This window comes from Mustela nivalis, assembly GCF_964662115.1.
Source record: "Mustela nivalis genome assembly, chromosome: 1".
Taxonomy (NCBI): Eukaryota; Metazoa; Chordata; class Mammalia; order Carnivora; family Mustelidae; genus Mustela; species Mustela nivalis.
Window position 1 is genome coordinate 163,806,054 of NC_139020.1, and position 16,976 is coordinate 163,823,029.

The 16,976-nt window shown below is 44.5% G+C and overlaps 1 protein-coding gene across 1 annotated transcript in view; it reads right to left on the minus strand.

Moving 5' to 3' along the window:
- Nucleotides 1-4,678: 4,678 nt before the first annotated feature.
- The window catches only part of SYN2 (synapsin II), a 210,545-nt gene continuing 198,247 nt past the window's right edge, over nucleotides 4,679-16,976 (minus strand). The window contains exons 11-13 of the mRNA XM_082749434.1: nucleotides 12,495-12,555; nucleotides 8,217-8,436; nucleotides 4,679-5,594 (exon numbers count right to left, since the gene is read on the minus strand). Coding sequence (XP_082605560.1) covers nucleotides 5,459-5,594; nucleotides 8,217-8,436; nucleotides 12,495-12,555 — 417 coding nt within the window. The 3' untranslated portion in view covers nucleotides 4,679-5,458. The remainder of the gene's footprint in view (nucleotides 5,595-8,216; nucleotides 8,437-12,494; nucleotides 12,556-16,976) is intronic.

The window sequence follows — 16,976 nt, forward strand, 5'->3', positions numbered from 1 at the left end:
GTGTGTGTATGTGTATATATATACACATACATATATATATATATACACACACATACACACACATACATATACATATACTATATACACACACACACATACATATACATATGTACATACACATACACACCACATCTTCTTTATCCATTCATCTGGTGATGGGCATCTTTCCATAGTTTGGCTATTGTGGACATTGCTGCTATAAACATTTGGGTGCATGCGCCCCTTTGGATCACTACATTTGTATTTTTAGGGTAAATACCCAGCAATGCAATTGCTGGGTCATAGGGTAGCTCTATTTTCAACTTTTTGTGGAAACTCCATACTGTCATTTGCACGTCTTCTTTGGAAAAATGTCTATTCAGATCCTCTGCTCATTTTTTAATTGGACTACTTGCCTGTGTGTGTGTGTGTGTAAGTTCTTTATATATTCTGGATATTAACCCCTTATGGGATATATCATTTGCAAATATCTTCTCCCATTCATTAGGTTGCCTTTTTGTTTTGTTGATGGTTTCCTTTGTTGTACAGAAGGCTTTTATTTCTGTGTAGTCCCACTTGTTTAATTTTGCTTTTGTCTCATTTCCCTTGCTACAGGAGACATATCTAGAAAAATGTTGCAATAGCCAATGTCAAAGAAATTACTGCCTGTTTTCTTCTAGGAATGTTATGGTTTCAGCTCTTATGTTTAAGCTTTTAATCCATTTTTGAGTTTACCTTTATGTATAAGAAAGTGGTGTAATGGGGTACTTGGGTGGCTCAATGGGTTAAAGTCTCTGCCTTCGGCTCAGGTCATGATCCCAGAGTCCTGGGATCAAGCCCCACATCAGGCTCTCTACTCAGCAGGGAGTCTGCTTCCCTCCCCGCCCCCCACAGCCTGCCTCTCTGCCTACTTGTAATCTCTGTCAAATAAACAAATAAAATCTTAAAAAAAAAAAAAAGTGGTGTAGTTTCATTCTTTTGCAGGCAGCTGTCCAGTTTTACCAACATCATTTACTGAAGAAGCTTAGCTCATTTAATTCTTAAAATAATCTCCTCAGCAAGGTACTATTCTCATTTCATAGATGAGAAAACTGAGACACAGAAAACTATAATCAAAGTCACTAACTAATAATTAGCCAAGTCAGGATTTAAACTCAGATTTGATTCCAGGCTCTTCCTGTGGCCCAACACTGTCTCTTCCCATTTCTTTTCTGGCTTCTGAAATGCCCAAAAGCCTCTCCCTCCCTGGAGGGCTCTTGGAAGTGACATCCATTCACTTATCTCATGAAGGACAGTGTCTTGAATGGCCCATCAGATACCTAGTACTGAGACTCATTTACTGTTATTATTAACTTCCTTCATGACCTTGGCCAGCTCCTTAAGTTGCCGGGACCTCAATTTTCTCAACTGTAAAATGAGAGGATAGAACTAGATGAAACCTCCAGCTGTAAAATTCGGTGACTGCATTTTATGTGTTCACCCCATTTCCCCAGTGGGGATGTCTCCTCATCCTGTGGGCTGCTCACAACTCACTAGTAGGGTTCCCCCTTCTCTGACCACCCAAGCTACAAGTATGCTACATTCCCACAACACCTACTGCTTTTACTCTGGTTTTGGCTCATCTTTTTCATTCTCTTCCCATATCTTACCTGAATTTAACTAACTTCTTCAAATATTTTTATTTCTTTTTTTTTTTTAAGATTTTATATATTTGAGAGAGGGAGAGAGAGGAGAGAAGGAGCACATGAACAGGGGGAGGGGCAGAAGGAGAAGCAAACTCCCCACTGAGCAGATAGCCAGATGTGGGGCTTGATACCAGGACCCTGGGGTCATGACCTGAGCCAAAGGCATACACTTAACAGACTGAGCCACCCAGGTGCCCTGATTTTTGTTTTTTTCTTTAACTTCTATACAGTATTACAATTTTTCTTTAACTTCTATACAGTATTCCAATTCCAATACAGAATTCCAATTCCAATACAGTAAATGGTATTGGTAAAACTGGAATTTGGTAAATTGGTAAAACTGGAATAGAGTAAATCACAATTTATGTTATAATTCCCCCATGAGAGACAGTTGGTTTTTTCCATTTTTTGCAAATGGTCCTGTGACTAATATTATTTTACTTGCCTTCTTAAGTACATGTGAAAGAGATTCTCTAGAGTGAATGTCTAGAAATGGAATTACTGAGTCATAGGGTTTGTGCATTAGATATTGCCAAGTTGTTCCCCAAAGTGTAATACCAACATGTTTCCACTCGCAAAATGTAAGTGTTCTATTTCCCATATCCTCACCAATACTTATCAAGCTTAATTTTTTTCCAAACTAACATTTTGATTGCATATGTCTCACAGCACTGACCACTTCCTTCCTTTTATTTGTATATATGTATATATACATATATACATATATAGCATATAGCATCCCTACTGGATGGTAAACTTTATGAGGGCAGAATCTTTGCTTAACTCATTTTTATATTCTTCCCACAAAATTTATCGAGCTTAATAATATTGTAAGTATACAATAAAAAGTTGTGAACAACAAAAAAAAGTAGAATTAATTTTGACCCAAGGAAAGGGAGAGTTCTGTGAGGGCAGGGATGAGGTGTTCTATCTCTATTAATCTAGGGTAAAGATATGGGTAGAGAATCTCCATCAGCTGCCTACAGGACTACAGAGGGGTCACAACTGGCCTACAGATACAGACTGAAGGTTTCAAGATCTGTAGTGGACTATCACCAACCCAGGGAGTTTCCAGGTTTAGATCATTTTTTTAATCATGATATTCATCAAATATTTATTGATTGTTGAGTGGCAAATTTCCTAGTTTCTGGGGCCAGCTTTATTACATACCAGAGAGGTGTCTCTAAATGGGACTCCCCCCACTTCTGGCCCCACTCCATTACTAAGGGTTGAATAGAATCCATGTGTTCTTTGGACCAGGGTGCTATATGACCTATGGTAAATGCCTCCCCTTTTTGTCACCCTAGCAATTCCTGGCTGACTCATTTTCTAAATAAGCCACTTGTGGTTTTTGGTCTGACATCACATGTGGAAGAATGAGTAATTTTTTAAGAACCAGAACTATATTCAATCAGAATAAGATACATTGTGTATGTTACTCATGGTTCTAGGACAAGGGGTCAACACTGATACACATTCTCTGACCTTCTCCCACTGCCCCTTTCCTGGGATCAATAGGTATAGAGGAGGTAAAGGAAGGAGGAAGGTATGGGTGTGAAGAATTTTTATGTTTATTTCTTATTTTGCTTTCACATTATGTATAATTTAATAAAATTATATCTTGTTTCCTTTGCTAGATTAAATAAAAAATAATATAGCAAAATTGTCAAAGCCATGACTTATGCTGCTATATTGCAGTTCCACTGCATTCCAGCTGAATGAATTTTTAGCAAGTTATTGAATCTTGATGTGCCTCCATTTCTTCATTTATAAAACAGTACTAATACCTATGATACAGGATTCTGGAGAGAATAAATAAACTGGTATTGGTTAAATGCTTAGAATGGTGCCTGAAACTTAGTAGGCACTACAGAAGTATTAGTAAACACTTTTTTACTCCATCACAATGTTTATGCTCATAGTAAGCGTTCAATGTTTTTCAATGAAATTAATGCATTCTACTAAACATTTCTAGAATTGGGGTAGGGGGCAGAAGTGACTACAAGTGGCAGAAGAAGGTAGGGTTCTAGATCCTTGAACCTTGAAATCATGGGATGACTTAGAAAGGAGACTCTGATGTCAGAGAACTTCATTCTCTGGCCTCTCAGCATCTATTGCTTGTGACGAGGGTTAGCAAGATAGTGGCATTTGGCTGAGTGTTATTTTGTTGGGTTAGGATGGTATGTGTTGGAAACTATATAGATATAATGTTAATACACTGGTTTCCTGGGTGGCTTGGTCTTTGGACATCTGCCTTTGGCTAGGGTCATGATCCCAGGGTCCTGGGATTGAGCCCTGCATTGGGCTTCCGGCTTGGCAGGAGGCCCGCTTCCCCCTCTCCCCCCACCCCTGCTTGTGTTCCCTCTCTTGCTGTCTCTGTCTAATGAATAAATAAACTCTTTAAAAAAAAATACACTGGTTTCCATTTATTAGTGCAGATGTGGTGCTTATCTTCACAGGACTTTGTGGTCTTTGGGAACCTACTCTTGTGTGAGCTGTGAAGAAGCCACGGCAAAGTCTCTTGGAGCCCACCCTCAATTGCAGACCTTTTTAGGAGGCCTGAGGCTGGCTTGTGAGACACGTCTCATCAGAGCAGGTGGGTCCAGCTTCATTGGCACCCTCATATGGCTTTAGCTGAGGAGACTGATGGACCAGACAAGTAGGTCTAAATTGGCTGCCACAGGATCAAGGGTGTTATGCTTATTAGAAAGTCTACAAATTCAGTAAAATTGGTAGAAATGCTGAGTCACCAAAGAAAGTTCAGTTGTCCTGCAGGAAGCATTCACCAGGAGATGTCAAGAGGCCCAACATAAGTGACATCTAAAGGATAGCCGTACTCTCAACCACTTGCAAATAGCCATTCACACATAAACACATTCCCAAGCATACTGGCACAAACAGCGTCACTCTCCTAGACATTTCCCTTCCCTACACTTGCAAGCACACACATATGCTTCACATATACTCTCTCAGCCAAAAGGGTGGCCTAGGGGAGACCTCATGGCTGAATCAAATGCTGGTTAATGCTGCTGCTTTTATTGCACCAAAGGTCTTAACATTTATTTGGAGATGAACACAAAACTTGGCATACTGCTATTACAGTGGCATGCATTCTCTACAGTGCAGCTTCAGAGCTCGAGATCACTGCTGCACGCACTTAAGAACTGAAGAGAAAACGTGGAGCGGGGGGACTGCAGATCCTTGTTCTCTCCAATATCGACAGACTAAAGGTGCTTTACCATGATAGTAGAGGAATCTCTTGTGCTGCACAGGTGTCTTTTAAACAGCTAAACAGGTATGACAAGGGATCCAAGTGTGGGTAGGTTCCTAACACTTAGAGCCAAGAGCATTTTGGAGTAAGTATATGGTCCCCAAACAGGCAGCACTGACTAAAGCGGGGGCATGCTTAGCACTGCCTCTGAGCTAGGGTAAGCTCAGAGTCCTCAGTGAAGGGAATCCTGGTTTTATGAAGAAGAATAAGACATGAGGGCACTATCACAATAAGGCCACTATACTCACAGCTAACAATGACCTCAGAGGAAACTCTCAGGACTACAGGAAAGCAGCTCTATTCTCTCTGATGTCAGGGGTTCCTTGCTGGTTAGGCACCTGCCCTGAGACTTTCACATGGTCTTTTCTGAGCTGCACAATATCACTTAGCACAACAGAGCAAAGGAAGGGACCACACACATCAAGGTCTTGGGATATCACCAAGCGTGGCTGACTATTGGTAAATGTCTCAGATAACTTCCCCAGTTGGGCTAGGTGCCCCCCGCCCCCGAGTAGCTGGAGAGCTAATCTGAAAAGAGGCTGGCAAAGGACTTCCTCAAGCTCCGGATGGTCTCCGCTTTGGCTTCATCCTCATTGGCTGAAGACCGGAAGAAGGAGGACTCAGAGAAGCTGAAGGCATTTGTCAGGGACTGCGACTTGCTTGAAGATAAAAACCAGAAAGAACGTGAGAGGGGGTGTTCCCAGTGAGGCAGGGAAAGACGGTGACATGAGGATACACAACCGAACCCCCACTCCCACCCCAGGGAGACCAGGGTGATGGAGGAGAAAGTCAGCAATGGAGTACTGCCAGGGCCCGGGAGGCCCCTGTGCTATTATCCTCACCTTCAGTGCTGTTAAGATAGGAAAGGATGGGGGCAGTGTGGGAGAGAAGGAGAAGGGGGGAAAAGAGAAGAGAAAGAGGGAAAAGGGGAAAAAGAGAAAAGGGAAAGAAGGAGGAGTGACTCAAAGACTGTTTCTTATACTTAAGCTAAACTAAATGGCCCACAGGCTACATTTCAGAGGTCCCAACTTAGTAAGTAAGAATCTAGGACTCTCACACCCTTCCCTTCTGATGAAATATAGCAGCCAGGGGACCATAGGCTCTTTGTACTCTCTTTTCCATTAATTGTCAAGTGGTAATGCCAGCATCAGAAAACCTAGGTAAAGTCTTGGATCTGCCCTTCACTCGTTCTTGTGCTTCTTTGGGTCTTGGTTTCTCATTTGTGATGTGCAGATGTTTGGTAAAATACTCTCCTCAAGCCTTTTCAGGTCTTTATACTCCGCTTATTTTCTCTGATTCCAAATAAACTTGGAATAAACCAAGGCCTCAAGTTACTTCCTCTTAAAATGGACATGACCATTCTTTGTAGCCTTCCTCAAAGGAGCTCTAATATGAGGTCTGTGCAGTTCGGGGTATCCAGAGGCAAACGAGATACATATCTGGTACACATAAGGACATTAAGCAGTTTTCTAATTAAAAACCCAAATCACACATATTCTAGGAACCGGATTTCCCCCTGAAAGACTAGGGATTCAGAGAAAAAAAACTGGTTAAGAAGATTGAGGGGAGGCCAAGCCAAGTACTTGAGAAGAGAATAAGGTCTGGCATCTCCAGTAGTCTGCTATGTCTCCTTGACTTTCACTGTGTCTTTTTCCTGATAGTTTCTGGCTGTAGAAATCTTCACCTGATGTCTTAGGGCTCCCAACCCTTCCCTACATTCGGGATGCAGCCCCCAAAACTCCCCTCTACAGGAGTGTGAGCAGTTTCTCTCCTGCAGTGACTGTGAACAGAAACCCTGCCTTCCATTAGGGTTGGCAATGGGCCCCAACATGCTGGCCTTTGGGAGGGAGGGACCCCTCTGCAAGCACAGCCAGGGGCACTGGATATAAGCCTCCTGATTGTTGCCAGGTGACGGCTCTATTCAACAACTTCAGCCCAAAGGCAATGGTAACCCAAAGATCTGCTCTCAGACTGGGGCCAGTGGCGGCTAATGAGAAGGCAAGAGAGATTTTAAGTCAGCAGCAGAAAACATTTGGATTGAGGGGAAGTTATAAGTCAGGTGAGATGTGAAATGTGCCACTGGCCAGAGCTGGGGAGCAGGAGTGGGTGATGTCCCTCCAGCCACAAGGGCTGGAAGACCCAGAGAAAGTGGTCATCTGGACTACCTGAGCCTGAATCCTGGCTCTGCCACTAACTAGCAGAGTGGTTTGGGGAAAGAAAATTAATCAAATCTCTTTGAGCAGTTTACTCATCTAAACAATGACTAGACCATGTCTAAGTGGCCTCCTTTTCTCCCTCCCTAAAGATGCCCATCACCTCTCACTCTGAGAAGCACTCATGGGTCATTCCCACCCCTGAAAGGCTATAGCTGTCTCTGTTTGGTGGAAGGAGGCATCTCTAGATCTAGGGGAGAGGGTAGAACTGATCGCCATCCACATCCAGTTGCTGTCCATCCCTAGTACAGCTTTACTGTTTTCCAGTGGCCCTCAGTTCTTCCTCTGAAGCAGGATCCAGTGTGGTGGGGGCTTCTAGGGAGTGAGGAAGCCCAAGAAAATGGGAGTTCCTCCGGGCATCTATCTGGGACCCTCCTCTGATGACCATACCAGAAACCGACCTCCTTCTGACAAAGCAGAAGGTAACAAGTTGAAATGGATTTAACGCCTTCCCCTACTTTCCCTTCTGGGCAGCCTTGCTGATTGCACACTCTAAATTGTGAGTCAGAGGCAGGAAAGAGGGTTTTTTTTTTAAACTTTGAGAGGGAGAAACACACACACACACACACGCACACACACGCACACACAGAAAAGGAATGGAAAAAAGAGTAGGAGATAGGATTAAAAGAAAGGAAGGAAGGAAGGAAGGAAGGAAGGAAGGAAGAAAGGAAGGAAGAAAGAACCCTTAGCTAACATAAGAATAGGAAAGGGGCAGTGACTCTGCCTTATTGGCATTCCCCAGGAAGAAAGGGTTTGAGCTTCTAGCTAGACCTTGGACTTTCACTTCCTTCTTTTCTACCCTCCTTAATCAACCCCCAACCACGTCCCCAACCAAAACAAAACAAAACAAGACAAAGCAAAACAAACAACAACAACAAAAAAAAAAACAGACCAAAAAAAAAAAAATAATAAAACCAAAAAACCCAAAACCAAAATCCAAAAAAGCTCCACAAAAATATCGGTAGAAGAAAGCCTGAGTGAAGGTGCTTTCTAGCAGCTCTGGAGCCTAAGGCCTGTGAGGAGGGGCAGGAAGAAGGGAGGGGAAGGAGCTGCTGAGTTGTCTCTTACTTGAGCTGTGGGTGAGGCTGGGGCTTCTGTGGTGGAGCAGCCGGGGGTGGCTGGGCCTCTGCCAGGGAGCTGCTGCTGGAGGGTGCATCTCCGTGGGTGGTGGAGGAAGAAGAGGAGGAGGAGGAAGAGGAGGAAGGTGGCAGTGATGGTCCAGGGGGAGGCCGGCGTGGAGGCATCACCTTGCCTGGGGGCTGCATTCCTTGGGGTTGCCCAGGGCCCCCTAGGTTCAGTACAAGAAAAACTTCATAATTTAACCGTATCAAAGGGTTTCCTTATTAGAATCTATGTCTTAAAGGGTGAGGTTAGTTAATCACCAAAAGGATAAGCTCTGTTACAAGAAGCCACCCGAGGCTCTGTCAGGCTCCAGAGCCAGCCCCTGGTTTCCCTCATACATCTGCCACTACTTGCTCCTCCTCAGAGACACAGCACCTCAGGCACATCAGAAGTAAGGAGGACAAGGAAGAAACCATGGGATGAGTGCCCCTGATCAGAAGCTCTTTTACAGAAGGCCCCTTAGACCAGAGGGACCCCACCCTACTTCCCCAGAGGTTTCTCAGGTAGAGGGTAACCTGCCTCATAGTTTACTAGGTCTCAAGTTCCACACTATAGATGCAGTACAAGGCAGTGGAAAGAGCACAGGTCTTGGAGTCACAAAGTCAAGACAGTCATTCAGTGACTCCAAGCAAGTCAGCACACTTCTCTGGGACTTGGTGATTCTAACCATAAAACTATGAAAGGGTAATCCCGAGTCTTAGTTGTCTTTCAAGAAGTAGTGTTTCAAAGATGTTAATGGACAAGAAAGTTCTTTAAAAACTTTAAAAACTATGATCATTAATGATCATAGACTTGCATTGTTTTTACAGAACTTGGGCTGTGTCCGGCTCCTGACCAGCACATGCCTGATTGCCATGCCCCACCCCCACCCCCCAGGGCTTCATTTTAACATTAACTCAAGCACATGACTAGGGGCAATCTTCTGTTTCCATGTGCTCTTTTGTCTTGTAGTACCATCCTCAGGGGGCTCTACTCCCTCTCTGGTGTGTGTGGTGAACTCCAGAAATCCAAGTCCTATTCTCCCCTGGAGATGTTGTGGGTGCAAAAGACAGCAGAAAGAAAGAAGCAGCCCCTCACCTCCACCCCCACCCCCCAAAGGACCAGGATACCATTCTCTCAGCAGGAGACAGAAAACCATCCAGTGGTCTGGAGGGGGAAAAGGCCATCCTTCCTCTGGGAGATGCCAGGCAGTAAGCATGATACCTGATTGCTCAGATTTTGCTAAGATGGGGGGGGGGGGCGGTGGTTCCTTAGTCATCTTTTGACATAGTAAAATTCAAAAGATGTCCTCGTCAGTGCATACTGACTAGTGGAAATGATGCATAATTAGCCTGAGAGATCCAATTTCTCATGTCTCACTCTCAGTGTCCACATTCATGAGCCAGCTGGAAGGAGTAGGCTTATAGAAACCCAAGAGCAGCTAGGAATTGTGTTGTAACTTAATATCCTAGAAACACCAGAATACCTATACCCTCTGCAGAGGCAGAATTATCCATCTACAGCACTATGCACCCAAGATTATCAGCCCATCTCCCTGCTACATGGCATGGGCTCCACTGTATCAGTTATCAATGAATACCAGAGTTAGTTTTACATAAATACATAAATGGAATTTTGGATTGAAAACTTGAAGTTCCAAGTTCAAATCAGATAACCAGTAAAGATGAAGACGACAGATCAGCATCTTTCACGTTAGCCAGTTTTTGCCTCTTCCAAAGTCTGGCTTCATCTGTATCAGCCTTTTCTTGTAAAGTACAGCAGGTTGATGGCTCAGCCTCTTAGACCAGGAACCTGAGTTCTTTCCCACTTGGACAGAGATGCTTGAATAGCCAGAAACTTTACAACTTAACACTGAAGACAGATATAACTTTTCCTTTATTGCACATTAAGCTGTACAAGAGAGTCACAAAAGAGAGGTACTTAAATCACACTTCCAGCATTGGCTGAGGTTTTCCCAGCTGGATTGGTACAAAAAAAGGGGACAACATCAGAAAAGAAATGGATACAAAACACCTGAACAGCAATCCTATACTGTGACATGGATGTCCCCCAGGCCACAGAGTTGGCCCTTAGCATGCTGCCTGAGGGCACATGATAGTCAGGTCATACTGCCTGCTTGCATTTGGCAGTAGGAGCCCTAATCAGTTTCTCCCCAACCTGAGAAACTGGCTAACACCACCCTGGAGCCTGACTGAATTCAAATGGCAACTTTGTATTGTGGCTCACAAATATCACATGAAAAGCACCTGGATGTTCACACTGATAACATGCAGAGAAGCAACACCACCATCAGCTCACCACTTGGACAAAAAAATAAAAATAAAAAATGAAAATGTATTCCTCCATTCTGGGAAATGTTGCTCTATTCCTTTCTACCATTTCATCAGATTGGGAGGTATTTAAGGACCTGATTCTTATGCAACCCACCTGGAAGTGCATAAATGCATATATGTATATATTTACAACAGACCGACCACCATCACCATCTAAGGGAGGGATCACAGATGAGAACACTCACACTCAGTGCATTTCCCTGTAGCCTCAGAATTTGCCAGCAGCCAACAGAGAAACTAGGGCACATGCCCTTGACACATACACCATACTATCAACATTATTTATTCCTCAGACCTGGAATCCAGAACGGTAACATATCAGAATGGAAGTGAGAGGAATGTAACAGTAGAGCTTCTTTAAAATCCAAACTGCTGGCATGAACTCCCATCGACCACAGTGCTAGAGGAGACCACTCAGTGCCCATCCCAGTTATGGCTAGGAGATGGCAAGATGAGGCACTGAAGCCGAGGCTTTAATTAACTGTCTCATCACTGCCCAGTAACTGCATGTCAGAGAAAGAGGACAAACTGGTGAGGTTTCTTCAATAGCCACATGGCTGTGGAGACTCTGTCCCAAACACACACAAGCTAAAACCAGAGACAGTTCTTCCGAGGAAAGATAAAGCCTCTCATTCTCTGGCCTCCAGAGGGCTCTTGTAACAGCTGAAAATGAAAGCAGGAGTCCACCTCAGAGTTCTGTAGGCAGTATACCCCTCTGTGAAATGGGACATTTCTGATTTGGTCTCATGATTGCCTAGGGAGAGGCCAAGAGCAGAATGGTCAACTCCTTCCTTAGACTTTCAGTGGTTTACTGCATCCTATGTCCAAAATTGCTAAAGAATCATCTCTGTACATAGGTCAGGCTTTGGGGAATACAAAGCAGCCTCAGTTCCACAGAAGCGCATAATATGGCCAATTCAGAAACAGCAACAAAGAAACAACTTGGGGGACTGAGATCAACGCACAGAAAATACTCACATGTTCACTTTGATATTGCACATCAGCGGCCCCATTTTTTTTTTTTTTTTGTCTAATCTCATAGCTAATTAGTTAATAATAAAAAATAAGGTACACTGGGATGTCAAATACAGAACACATTCCTGGAAATAGCTTTTTCTTTATATTTCATGTCATCACTAAAAACACAAGAGCTCTACAGGCACAGCCAGCCTATCACATAAACTCAAACTGCACCAAATTTTAGCAAAGGGAAAAAAGGTGGATGCCTTCAGATTCAACGGATGAAGCTAGGAAATTAGACCTTGAAAAATCTCTTAAACTTCTATCTATTTACCCTAGTCATGCAGAAAGGAAGCAAAAAGCACAATTCACTGAAGATCCCAAGCACACTCATGGAGGTAAGCAGGGGGTGGGGGGGTGACTTAATCGGAGCCTGGGGGTAGGAGGAGAAGGAGAGGAGTTGGGTTTTATTTTTGTGGTCTTTGTTTCTCCCTGTCTAGCCCCCCAGTCCTATTTCACCCCACATTATGTAATACTTTAAAAAATACTATCAAACCACCCAGAAGATAGAGTCACACTGGACTTGGGAGAGGCACAATTCTTTTGTACACTGTTGACAAACAGCCCTGGAATCACAAGTTATACAGAGAAACATAAGTGAGCATTACAAGCACGAACAGGAACAGGTAAACAACCAGACAGAGGAGCTGACACTGCATAGGAAAACACAGTCCAGTCAGCATTGAAAGAACGCAGAAACGGCACCAAGGGGAGGGTCTGTTGCTCCCCTCCCCGCTTTCCTTTCTTCCCTTGTTTGTTTTTGGCTTAAAATTTCTGCTTTGAAAAATGAACTACCAATCACTTTAAGAAGCTTGGACTTGTTTTGGCCCTACTGCAATGCCATTACAGTCGAGAATATACTGTAAACAACCTTGGGGGGCTGGCCGCTGAGGTGGGGTCTTGCTCAAGTCCGGATCCTTAAGTGTTCCACTCTGGAAAACAAAATGCAAAAGAGATAAAAACAAAACTCCGAACAGATTCCAAAGAGAAACCCTGTGGCTTGTGGCATGTGTGCAGTGGGAACTGATGGGGACCATGGGATCTGGCCTAGAGGCTTCTGCTGTTCGAGAAACACCTCAGAGGTGTTCTCAACCTCTGAAATGTTGCTGGAGCACAGGCCTCGGCTATCCGGGCTTAGTCCCACACTGACAGGCAGCGTCTGAGACTCCATAATCCCCCTTTTCATTTCCTCCCTCTAACAGTCTATCTAGAAGCTTTGAGTCTCCTAAGAGCAACTGGTTTCTTCTCTGGTGGCTACCTGCTGTCTAGTTCCCCATCATACTCACAGACCTGGCTTCCTGAAGCAAAGAGAAGATCAACACCCAACTCCAGAGGGTGGGTTGGGCTTTAGGTGACTCCAGGGTCCCCAAGAGCAGGGGCTAGACCAGGTGGTAAGTCCAAACTTGCTTCACTTCTCTTATGGAGTTAACTCTGGGGTAGGATTAGCTCTGGGGCTGGCTCGGGAGTCAGATCCACTCTTTGGGCTGGAACTCCCACAGGGAAGGACTTGAGGGAGGGGGGCACTTGTTTCCCCCAAAGCCCCCTTCCCAAGAGGGAAAGAGTAAGATGTTAATGCTTATAAAAGTGTTCAAGGCCAAGCTGTTTTTCCTTCTCAAATAGCATAATTACATTTTATCCAACAACATGGTTCCACTCCCATGCTTCCTCTCCTCCCAGCTATCATCTGATTATGCCCTGACAGGATCAAAGATTCATGTGACTTCAGTTTGTCTAACATTTGAATTAAAGGCAGTGAACATTTGGAGCTTAAATTCAGTACAAGGGAAATACTCTGTAAAGCCCAAGGGTTGCCAAGTGTGTCAATGGTGATGTCACAGAGGGAGTTGCAGGGGCAAGGCTGTGAAATGGGCTAAGCATGTCTTCAGCATTCTCACACTTCCTCTTTCAGTGCTTCTCTCCCTCGTGACGTACCCCCTCAGCCCTACTCCCACATGAATCCTCTTTCTCCAGTTCCCCATTTCCTATGGGCCTTCTATTCTGACCATCAATCTCCTCTCCGGCCTAGAAAGGCCTGTTTTCAGCTCACTCAAGGAGAGCTGAAGTGTTACCCTCTCCAGTGCCCAGGTCTTTAACAACATTGCCTAAAACTTTCCTACTAAAAGGAATTAGGGCAGTAGGAGGCAGGGGATCTTTGAAATGTCCCAAGTGCCATCACATCAGAGGGCGCTGTTCTACCTACAATCCCCACCCTCTCAAGGATCACAGCAAGCACACCAATACTCCCCCTCTCTTTCTTCCAAGCAATGTCACGGTGTAAGGGCCTGGTTAGCCAGAGGAACTTAGTTGCAAACCCCAGATATAGGGGTGGGCCAGGCCAGATGGAGACATCCAATCAGTGGGGTGCACATATATTTACTGTGGTGAGTTGAAATCCCACTGGCCACCTGTGTGGGCTGGTCTCAACCACCTCTATAAATGTTAGTCTGTGAGGCTGGGGTTGGGGGGAGTAGTAGGAGGAGTCAGAATAGCTTTAGAATAGCTGTTAGGATAGCGGTTAGAATAGCCGTTGGGATAGCTGTCAGGGTAGTCTTCGGGACAGTCAGAGCATCGTGGCCATCATGGTGGTCCTGGTCATCGTAGTCCTAGGCAGTGGTGCTACGGCAAACGGCCTCGCCGCCAGCAGCCTCACCACAGCAAGTGGCCTCGCCACCACCGACCCGCGGCCCCGACATGGGTGGCCTCACTGCCCCAGGTCGCGGCGCCGCTGCAAGTGGCCTCCTTGGAGTGGCATCATTCTGGGGAGCAGCCCCATCTGGGGAGTGACCTCGTCAGCAGCGGCCTTGTCCTGGGAACGGCTTCGTCCAGCGTGGCCTCTTCTTGGGAGCGGCCCTGTCCGGGGAGCGACCTTGTCAGGAGTGGTCTCGTCCTGGGAGCGGCCTCCTCCAGAGTGGCCTTGTCCAGAGCAGCCTCATCCGGAGCGGCCTTCTTGGGAGTGACCTTGTCAGGGTCATCGTTGTTGTCTCTTTGCAAGAGATGGCTCCTACCCGTCAGTTTGATTTTCGATGCTTGGTGCGAAATAAAGCTTTGCTTGATTTTCGCTTTGTGTCAGTCTCGTTCCTTTGATCACGGACCCTAACAACGGTGCTTGGTCTGAGCTCTGACACCGAAATACCCACACCCAACACACCAGCTAGAGACCACACTACCCAGTTAGCAGAAAGACCCATCAGTTTTTCCCTCTCAACATCTAAATTGAGAATGATTCATGAATGAATGAATGATTCATTACCTTCTCCTGACCATTGCTGGTCAAGCCTGTACTATATACTGCTTAGACTACTACTTATATTACTATAGTATTATTACTATAGTAATAGTATTATAGTATTATTACTATTCTGCTTATATTACTACTAGTACTATTATAGTATACTACAGTACTATACTATACTACTACCAGAATAGTCTATGCTTTAGTCTCCTCTCTCTCCAATCTATCCTCTCTGTGCTACTTAGTGTCCTCCTACATTCCTTCCCTAACTGTGTCACTTTAGTGCCCTAATAACTTATAGCTAACACTACATATGTGCCAGGTAACATGATCGACACTTTGATGAAGTATTGCAAACCTCATAAGACCTCTATGAGGTAGATGATATTATCAATATCCCTTATCTTTAGACAAAGAAACTGAGCCCCAACTAAGGTAATTTGCCCAGGGTTACACAGTGGAGGCTGATGCAGCTGGACTGTGAGGTTAGGCAACCTTATGCTCCCATGTTCTTTCCATTGCCAACAGGATGACAGCCATATCCCTCAAGCTGACATCTAAAACTTGCTTCAGGGGCGCCTGGGTGGCTCAGTGGGTTAAAGCCTCTGCCTTCGGCTCAGGTCATGATCCCAGGGTCCTGGGATCGAGCCTCACATTGGGCTCTCTGCTCAGCGGGGCGCCTGCTTCCTACTTCCTCTGTCTCTGCCTGCCTCTCTGCCTACTTGTGATCTCTGTCTGTCAAATTAAAACAAACAAACAAACAACCCCCCCTCAAAATAAACCCTAAAACTTGCTTCAGCATGGTTGAAATTGACCTTCCTAGCCTTCTCTCTCACTCATGTCCTAAACACACCTGCTCCCTCCAGGCCCAACCCCTCACTCTTTATTATCTAGGTGAGGCAACACCACGTTACCCTCCAGGAATACATTTCACCTGTTTTACCAATCCCTTCCAATACATCCCAGACGTCTAAGTCACTTTCTACCTCATCCATGAAATCTTTCCTTTTGACTGCCCCTTTTGACTGTGATCTCTTCTCTGAAAGCCTGAAACAGCACTTAAAAGACTCATACTACTGAAGAGAGTCTTCATAGTGCTGTGTTGTTATCTTAAAGACTGGGATGAAGCTCCCAAGAAGACTGCCAGATCCTTCAGGGAAGAGACTATGTGTCTTCATCTTCTCACGAATTCCTAACAAATTTGTTCTCAAAGAAAAATAGAGATACATGGCCTGGAACAGGAACTATTTATTTAAAAAGTTAAAACAGTTGGAATTAGGAATATTTTGGAAAATTCAGGATGTATCATCATTTTACCAACACCATCAAGCACGGGGCTAAGTATATATCTATCTAGATATCTATAAGCATCTGGCCCCAGTAGGTGCTAAGTAAAATGCAACAGATGATGGTGATACTGATGAGGAATTTCCTCTGAAACTCTGTTGCTACCCAAGTCTTACTCCCCTGATGGAATACCCCCTAAAGTGTTCTATTCCTAGGCTTCAGAGAACTTTATTTAGTTGTGATAGTAAAGCCTCCTCTGGTCTCCCCGACAAGCTATCAGTGTTATGTTTTCTCATGCCTGAGAAGGATACTCAGATGAAAGACAACAAAATTCATACAGTTTGTGGAGTCATTAGACTGGCTCTTGACAGTCTCCTTTCCTGGGGCCTCTCCCCATACCACTGATGGCTGCCAATTACCTCAGACATTGGTCAGGAACAACTTAAGATGTACTCCTCCAAAAGAATTGTTATTTTTTAGATAGGATTATAGAAGACCACATAACAAGAGAGTAGAACCTGGGCCAATGGGCAAAAGCTCCAGAAAGGCAGAATTTTAGTTATGGGAAGAACTTTCTATAGTAAAATCAGTGGAAGAGGCTATCTTGGGAGATGAGTGTGTCCATGCAGAGGCTAGAGAATTAGGACAAAGATATTGTAGAGAATATTCCTACACTAAATATGAGATAGATTAGGTGAACACTATGGTTCCTTCTATCCTGACAATTTATGATTCTGAGGGTGGGGGAAACCCTTTACAATCTCATAGATTAAATTCTAACAGTAGAACTCCAGATACTCATTGGATGAGCTGACAGGGGTAATCATACCAAGG